At 40.5% G+C, this 9,833-nt stretch overlaps 1 protein-coding gene across 14 annotated transcripts in view; it reads right to left on the bottom strand.

Annotated features, from left to right (window-relative positions):
* Nucleotides 1-3,113: 3,113 nt before the first annotated feature.
* C2CD5 (C2 calcium dependent domain containing 5) overlaps nt 3,114-9,833 on the bottom strand; it is a 65,016-nt gene continuing 58,296 nt past the window's right edge. For all 14 annotated transcript variants that reach the window (XM_032972114.2, XM_032972177.2, XM_076073236.1 and 11 more), the window contains one exon: nt 3,114-9,341. In XM_032972114.2, coding sequence (XP_032828005.2) covers nt 9,277-9,341 — 65 coding nt within the window. In that variant the 3' untranslated portion in view covers nt 3,114-9,276. The remainder of the gene's footprint in view (nt 9,342-9,833) is intronic.

The following is a 9,833-nucleotide window of genomic DNA, read 5'->3' as shown; positions in this document are numbered from 1 at the left end:
TCTTGCACGAGGAGACTAGGTAAGCACGTGTGTACATAACATATTCGGGTTAGATATCTGACTGAGGACACATCAAATGTAATTATTACATCTATGAGGTTTTTACAGCAATAAGATATTGGGTTAGGACCAATATTATGCACACGGAATCATTGTACTGTACTTTAATGTGATGTCGTGGGATGATGTGCTTGTCAGAGTGTGTGCCTTGCACAAACTCAATGAACAACCGAGTATATGGTGTACATCATATTAAAAGGTAACGTACTTACGAGCTTATTTTCAATGAAAAGAAAACAAATTACAGCTTGTATATATAAGAAGAAAAGAATCCCATGGCACAAGTGTGTTGTGTTGTTACATTTATACTACTCTCGTAATGTGCACAAGGCAAGCAACGAGCACCACGTGAGTACTTGGCTTACATTTACAATGAAGCCCTGCGTAATGATGAACCTGAGAGGTACCCGCGTAGCGCATCGATGATACCCCAATGGACCCCACCCACGAGTCTACGCGGTGACCCAACTGCGCAGCGAATTTGTGCGTGCAAGAGCACTCACTGGTGGTTCTCACCCCGTAAACAATACGGAGGTCGCCAGGAAGAACCTGGTGAATGTTTAATATCAACATCTTCCTTTCGACCGAAATATTTTTCCTACTGCAAAGTTGCTGGGTTTTTTTGTACATTTTGTAATGATTTGTGTAAAGCAATGCATGATGTACAATTAAATAAATAAGTAGTATTGTCACGAATTGTGGTCAAATGTTGACTTATTGGAAATAGTGCGTGGGAAATGATCACACAATATATACACAATGGATTTATTTTAATACTGCGGCAAGAGTGGACGTTCAGAAATTGTTTTCGTAAAAAAAACTGGATAATTAAGGCTTCCAAAAATTATGGTTTGGCCAGGAACAAGTCCCAGTTTCAGAATATCTGTCGCGGTATCCCAAATCTACAGCAAGACTCTCGACTATCCGAGCTCATGACGGGGAGGACGGCCGCAGATCATTCAAAATCGTGGATAATCTAAAAATATAAATTTACTCTCGGATCTCTGTGATAAAAACCACTAATATGGGTATAAATCACGTTAAAGTGAAGAGTTCTAAGTGGATCGCAGAGCCACGCCCAACAAAAATCAAACTCCACCCACTTAAGTGAAGATATGCAACTCCTGTACTGTTGAGGTGATCACGTGGATTTCGGATTTACCGAAGCAACATATTTGTTCGGTTTAAGCACGTGATTTATCATGAACATTTCCAAGATCAACAGTGCTATAACTCTTTTTAGATGATTAATTTGGGCTTATGGGAAAATCCACGAGTTATGAATTGATATCAAAATCTCAGGAGCGCGGTTAATCCGCCAATCGAATAAACCATACGCGGATAATCGAGTCTACTGGACCGTAGAACCTTTCTCAACAATGTTAATTGGTTCCAACGAAACCGATGGTTTCGTGATTTGGTCATTAAGCGGGTATAATAAATATATATTAATGTCTTAATGCGTTCTGATAGCATCGACAGTTATCCTTTTTCACCCAAAAAAAAGTACTTTAAATTTTTTTAACAATGGTTATCAATACATAATGATACTAACAACATTGTAAAGACATGTTCAAAGAAACATGGTCAATCAATGCATTAATTTACATTTACTGTACCCACAACAACCCGTCGTTAACAGGGGATTGGTCGGTAAGTGAACACTTTGGGCTCTATGGAAGCCCGGTCGTTAAGCGATTAGTCGTTAACAGGGGTTCTACTCTCCTAGATCAGAAGTTTGGTGCGTTTACAGGCACGCGTTGACTACAAATTGTTTAATGTTTTAATATTGAGGCGGACACACATATTTTTGTAATTTACCAGGTAAGGCCCACTGAGCTATAAGAGCTCTTTGTCAGAAGCAACCCTGGCCACAAATGATAGCTCAACGAAAATGGGCTTATCATTATCACGTGCAAATTCATAGGCAGACAAAAATGCTCTAAACGCGTGTTGTTGCTGATTCTAAAATGTCGAGGTAACAACCGAAGGACCCGGAGAAAAATCCACGCGACCACGGGAAGAGAGAAACACCGCAAACTCCAAATGTACAGCAGGGGCAGTCCAGGGGTCGGGATCGAACCCAGGGACAACGTCTGTATACGCCAGCGGAACGTCGTGAAGAATGATTCTCGCCTGTACAGTACACGCTTGCTCGCAGCTGATATAACATGAGCAGCGATCACTCGTGTCAAATACATATGCGAGCAAAGTCTTAAATGGTCAGTTCTACAGCACAGAACTCGAGTACAGTATGTAGGCGTTCATAGCATAGTAGACCTCAAACTATCACTGAAACTCAAACGAAGTATTTGAATACATTGAATTAACTTTAGTAGTTAAGAAAACAAGAAAAATGACCTTTGTTGAGCACGAAACATCCGGTATAAAATTGCTTGAGCGTAGTGTTGAAACTGACCGCAGGTGCAAGACACGTTATTATTGGAGGCCTAGCAGCCAATGGATTTGAACCTGTTGAGGGCACTTTTAGGGCAGTTGGTGACTCTTCTTGCCATATACCACAAGAGTTTAACTTTCTTATCCGTTGTTTTTTTTGTTATTTGAAACTTCAGTTCTCCCAAAGGACTCAAACCTATTCTCAAAACACTTCACAGTAGACTTGTTTTCATTATGGTCCGCTTTCAGTAACTGCCCCTTTCTATGAGATCCTGGGCCGAAAACTGATAAGCAGCTCGTGATTAAATTGGGTTCTCAAGTGTAATGACTGGATGGTCTCCACTGCGTCACCGTTGACTGCACTTTATTTGTATACATTCTAGGTTTTGAGAATTTTTAATGTTAGGTTGATGCGTGCCACTAACACGTGTCTAAGTAGCAGGGCGCGTGGGGGAAGTGCTGCCCCTAGTGTGGACGAGTTGGCTTGAAGATATCTCAAGAAGCCGTTCTGTGACATCCGCCGTCTGTGCAAAGTTCTCCAACGGCTCTACAACCCTAATCCGAATGGTTTCTTCATCTCATTCCATGATTCCCATCGCACCATCGGGATAACATTGAGGATACGAAAACAAATACAAAATTCACAAATACAGACGTGAGCGTCAACCACTTTTTTAAATGTTTTTTTTATTTACGATCTGTAGCTTTGCATCAAAATGTGAAAAACGTGAAGAAAATCAAGGTTATTAAACAACACTCTTAAGATATTAAGGAGAGATGGTCAAACATTTGTAAAGCCCCAATTGCATTCGGAAGAACCTAATGGTTGTTCTTTTCTTAGCGCATATATACACATCCATTGAAACATATTTACAGAATACAAAAAAAAATCAGTCGACAGCTCTGCTTCTTTCTAGAGTTGACAATATAAAGTTTACGATGAAAATTGCGTTCAACTTAGAAATACATATATTTTTTACACAAGCTTTGACCTATCCATGATGTAAGTCATCTAATCCTATGTAAGCTCTTCAAACTTGATCACTCTTGAGAATGGACACACCAATGTTAGTGGCAAATTGGCAATTCATTAAATGGCTACAAATGTTATTTATTATATTACACATTCATTGCATCTCTATTACAATCACTGCGAATTGTAAATGTACGTACGTAAAGATGCATATGGAAATACTTTAAATATCTAGTTCACAAAACATTTTGACCGCCGCTGTCTTTCATGCAAGGCATTGTGCAATTATGTCAAACATGAAGTTTTACATTTAAATGTACAGATTGTATTCAGCTATATTTTAGCAATACTGTACTCTTTGGTTCTTTCGGTAAGTCACGTAGGTACGGAAAGAACCAAAGAGTATGGATTCCTGCAGTCACGAAAGCTTCAAATCAATATTTTAGCAATGTTTCAAGAAACTCTAGTTTTGGAAGTTATTATTTCATAAAACAATACCATTAAATTTGTACACATTTCCCAATCCATATATCTCACAAAGGTCCAGATGTATATTTTATTTTTTTAATCTCTGTATCTGGTAACTCAGCTAGACTGCAAACACCAAGCAATTGTTTCACTTCTGCTGTAAGTGGAGACCACAATCATCTGAAAATTGTACCATAATTATGCAATCAACAATCAATTTCCATTACTCTGCTACGTTGAATATTGACGCTTCGGGTCATATATGATGGCCAACACTGTCATACAAAGAAGCAATTACCTATTGAGTTTCACATATACCTTTAGTGTTCGCATGACAGCAGACATTGCACTCTAACAGAAATGCCGCCACAGATTTTGACAGCCACAAGGAGGATCACCAACACCGATGAGCGGAAGAGTGACGCGCTGCTCTCTACGCCAAAAAACAAATGGTCAATGATGTGCTGACAGATGGAAGTTTTTTTTGTGAGCACTATCGCATGCCGTATTTGGGACTCAAGTGGCAACTGCAGCAAAGCTATTTAGAAAACAGAACCCCTCGCACTCCCCCCCCACAAGATAACACTTGACTATCAGTCCTGGCAATACGTTCACAACTCCACACTTCACATGGATCACTCTACCAACAATACCCACCAGCCCAGTTTACCATGCCTGGCCAACTGTGGACACACTCAGCGGTCAATGCAAAACAGACGTAGAGCCATGTACGTACAGTTTTCCACTCAATGCAACATTTTCGTTTTACTGTTGACAGTGAACTAAGGCGCTCTATAAATATAAAATAACATAGCCACCTATAAACAATGGAGATCATATTCTTAAGTCAACAATGGAAACTTGCTCCTCTGCAAGATCGCAAGCAAGATTTCCGTGATTTGCTTTGGAATTACTTTACACGTGGTCCTTTGTGGCCTTAAGTCCGTTTTGGTTTGCATCTAGCATTTCCCTGTGACCAGTGTTATAGTTTTGATATCTCTGCTTGAAACTATTTAGTTCTTGAGCAAGGCCAACTGGTTTTGAACTGTTGAAATTATCATTACACTTCTCATCTCCCCAGGGTTAACAAGATCAACTTGACCTGGAAAGTGCATGCCACTTGATGCCAGGAAGTAACCACTGGTTAAGAAGGTAATGGATTCCATTTTGTACTTGGAATTGTATCCACTTGCTGAGAACCATAAATGGACATGGATGGTCAAGGGAGATGGTGACACTGAGTTTACATTTGCTTAAGTAACTTGTTGTTGAACAGATTTTTTTGTTTGTTGCAGACATGTAATGTATTAACATTACAACGGCATCAATACTAACATTGATGTCCAGAGAAGACTACCATGTCAGCAGACAGATCACAGATTTCAAAAACCACAGCACTACAATAAATCCGTAAAAACGTCGACACTTCACACAATTCAGGGCAATGAGATGTTTCAACTTCCAGCCTTTATAAGCGTCACTTTTGAACTTTTATGGTTGCAAGTCATACCGAGGCTGGCAACGTAATACATTTGGCTGCTGTGCATTTGCAAGGCAATGCAAGTGCCACCTGGTTTCATGAGCTTTTCCTATGATGTCTGATAGCCTTATTTATTTACACCGGTGTGTAATTTGACAATGAGACATTAATGGTGAACAACACATTTTGGGTATACATTCAAAATACAACCAATAGGCAGTCGCGAAACGTTGTGTCGAGACGTAAATAGATTGCATATCATTGAACAAGGTTTTGAAGGTTGCCACGTATAAAATTGCACTTTAAAAGCATGGAATCCCAAAAGTTTGCGAAAATTGCCATCTCAAGCTCGTAACGTCGCTAAAAATGTGTGAAGGAAAACATTCTCGTAAAAAAAACGATACTCATATGATCCACAAACAACATTACCGCACCTTTATAACCTAGATGACATCTTTGCAGCTTCAATAGGTATCCACGCGTATGTTGAAGTTATACGACAGATTTACTTCACGTGCAACTTCTAGCAGAACCTGTGCTACGTTGTTGTATTGGTGCATGGTGCATCGCACAATAGACTAAAACATTGTCGTTAGGATCAAAAGCGCCAGAGAATCTCATTCATTCATGCCAGGAGTTGAACTGAGGGTGAAATGCAAATTTCTAAATAGAGCTGTCTTTTCCTTTTAAATTCTTTACAATACTAATATACACAGCAGTCACGATGGTGGTCACCGATACGACGCTACCCAACTCATAAGTACCAACTACGAATTCATATTTTTTTATATCAAAAATACATTTACTTAACAAAATGCAAGTTGGCAATTGTGCAGTTTCGTACCGATTGGAAACAAAAATATACGATGGTGAACAACGGTGCGATTCAATTTGAAAAGTGACGGGAACAAAACATTCAACAATTGTCCACTTCTTAACATGGGCATGGATTCAAACGAGCGATTGTTGCCAATAAATCAGGTTAACACAGCAAAAGGATAATCTTGTATGGATAAAACAATTTTTGATTGGGGTAGAACCTGGGGTTAAAGTATGGATCGTGGGTCGTACTCGAATCGGGTTTTGGTCTAGAATTAGTGTTTGAACAAGAACTAGAATTAACTCTCTGGTTATAATTGGGTTCAGGGTTCGGGATATTTAATGGTTTTGGATTAAGGAAAATGTTTGTTCAGGTTGTGGCACAGATTAGGATTTACACTAAGATCATGGTTTGGTGAAGAGTTAATGTGCAGACTGTAGACGGATAGGAATACATTCCAGAGTTATACATAGGTCTAACTTTAAAATATTCCATGTGTCAGTGTTGGTCTTTACTGCATTAAACATGGGGTCATCATTGGAATCTTCACTGCGAGATCACTCGTTCATAACAGAACCATTAATCTAGATTTGAAGCTTTCGTGACTGCAGGAATCCATACTCTCTGGTTCTTTCGGTTGTCACGTAGGTAGAAAATAAAAATAACTTGTGTTGCAATCGAAACGTCGTGAGTTTTTATTTTATACCTACGTGACTTTACCGAAAGAACCAGAGAATATAGTCATTAATTTCAGTGCCAATCGCAGCTAAGTGCGTCATTGACATTCCAGATGCACCAGCTCCCTATAGCATGAGAAGTCTGCACATTTTCTCTATGCAAACTAACAACACATTGATGAGTGTGCTCACCACCAGGCCCGCCCCCCACTGGAAGCATATACAAGATAATAAAACTAAATTCAGCCCATAACAAGTTACCCTATACACAGGACAGTGTAAGTTTTTGAGGGTGTGCTGTATAGGGTTTATCGCGTGTTGTTCAGCATGAGATTCGATGTTTCACCCACGTGATAGGAAGCTTCTTGATGAACTTCAGGAATGGAGGACGCTCCCAACACGTGGAGCAAAACATTGGACATCATGCCGAACAAAACACAATACAACCTAAAAGCATATCGAGTATGGTGGTCTCAGCTATTGACTATAATACAAAAAAAACACGAGTCGTTTGGGTTACATTTATTTCACTACACATGCATAGATTGCATATTGGACATGAAACACAACTTAAAAACAACGTGGAGTGCTAAATCATAAAAAAACTTTTGCCAAAATTTTTAAAATAAATGCATTTGTCTGCAGCTCAAGTCTGTTTTTGCATTGCTTCGTAGAACTGAATTTGTACATTTTTTGTGCTATTTACAACAAAGTACCTGTGTTGTGTGGGATGCAGACATTCCAGCTAAACCCACTTACATCAGGAATTCAGAAATTTGACTTTGCACCAAAAAATATAGAGGTCACCCGACAGAAAATGAGTATAAATACTGTGGATTAATGTTAGCTGGGTCTGTCCAGGTCTGTGACCCAGAAAATATTTTCACACCCGGCACTCCACATCCAAGTATACCGCTCCCTATGGCTGTTGCTACTAGTCACGTGGCTCACGCCGACTTCAGAAAATATTCAGTGCGTAATTAATCTATAATCAATACACACATGACTGTATAACAGAACATAAAGATGGGTATACATTAAATTTATGGATATGGTAAACGAAATATAACGTCTTTATTTGTTTTGGGAGCCTCAATAGCTCCGTTTCCACCTACATGTTACATTAGGTAAAACCAGCTGTGCTCTAAGTATTTCCAAATCAATGCAAATCAGGATCTAAATCTGCTTTTTCTGAAGAGGTGGTTCATGAATGATGTGCACTGGCAAAGAAAGGTTTGACGGAAATGCAGTAGGTCACATTGGGGCGTTTCCGACTGGTTTTTATAAATAATCTACCCTATGCCCAAGTTGATTGATTTTACTTTCCCTGCAGTCTTGTGGTCTCGGGCAGGCCCAGCAACTACGGGAAATGTCAATGATTTTCATACATTTATAAATCTGTCATCATGTGGCTTATTGACATGGGCATAAGCAATGATGTGAAATTAAATCAGCCAACCAGGGAGCATGGGTCAACTCATCTCATCATCCCTGCAGGATTGATAAGGTACCACTGTATGGGAAGAAAACAGTGGTTGTCCTATAGGTATAGATTATTTAGCCCTGCCATAGGAATATGGAATTTATATAAATGGCCCATGGCCACCCATACTGATAGATGAGTGCTACCCCAATGTTTGTTTGGGTAGAAAGACCGTTTGATTTGGCAATTACAGAGCACAATGGGAGGTTGCATTTGGAACATTTCCGAGTAAATCCAGTCCTCATGACGTTTCAGTAAAAGGGGGCTGAAAAAAACTCACGATTTTACATCGATTAAATTTAATCAAATTTTGCTGCAAATAACATCAATGCACCACTCTTTGGATAGCAACAAGTACCTTAATGCACTGTCATGTGCTATTACTCGGATAGAAACGTGGCCGATGAGGTTGTTGGAGGACTCAACTCTGGAATGTTACGTCAAAAGCTTTTTGCGTATTTTTTTTGGCGGACGGGAGTAAACTGGGGTGGACAGGGAAAACGCCCCCACACGTAAGTGCCGCACTCATATTCTACTGCACAGACAGGATAACGAATTGTTGTGTGGCATTCTACAGGCTCCACCACATTGTCCCGCAGGTGGGCGGCATGATCCGCAGCTCCGAATAACACGGTTGGCCATGTACGGCGCTAATGAAGTTCAACGTACATACGGACACGATCCACCAATCCCTAATTCAAGTGACTGTAATTACACTGGCGCGCCATCACCACCACACAGCTGACAAAATAAGGCATCCAAGTAGTTTCGGTGGGCTCATAATGCCCTTGGAGCAAAAAAGAAGAAAGCAAGTACCATTGCCATGATGGTTTTAACACCCTATCTCCTGTCTCTTGTCTTTAAACAGGATCACACAAATGTCTGATGCCACTGCGTGGGTTTTCACGGTTGCGCCGTTTAACTCTCCAGTGTGTTTTCGGGCCGTGCCATGTGTTGTTCAGCCAAGTTCTGCATTTCCGTTTCTGAAGACGCTCCCAGCATGTGGAGAAAAAACGTCGGACATCATGCCGCACAACACACGGGGGAAAAAAAACAACAACCCAAAAAACACATTGGTGAGCGGTCAAGTTTGATGGCCCCAGCAACAAAAACAATCAGCTGTTTACGTTACATTTATTTCAAGACACTTTGCATCTATTGACTATCAAACGGATGAAAAATCCGCACTCGGCGGCAACAACATGACGGTGGGGCCGTTTTTGTGGCTATGGCGGGCGGGGCAATGGAAAGACGCATGCTTCTGCCGTTTTCCTTTTCTGCCTTGGAAAAAGTCACCAAACGCATAACGATTACGTGCGTCGGGGTCAACGCAGGCACTGGGCAAGCATGAGGCTGAGCATGCAGGGAACTGGCTGCATGGCTCCACCACGGGCTGATGTCAACCACTGCAAATTGGTGTGCACCGACATCACTTGCCTTAGCAATTTATCCAGGTTAAAAGTTGGGATATTCGC

Source organism: Petromyzon marinus, chromosome 3 (genome assembly GCF_048934315.1).
Source record: "Petromyzon marinus isolate PM22_M1 ecotype Great Lakes invasive population chromosome 3, UKy_Petmar_22M1.pri1.0, whole genome shotgun sequence".
NCBI classification, from domain to species: domain Eukaryota; kingdom Metazoa; phylum Chordata; class Hyperoartia; order Petromyzontiformes; family Petromyzontidae; genus Petromyzon; species Petromyzon marinus.
This window is presented reverse-complemented; position numbering and strand designations above follow the sequence as displayed.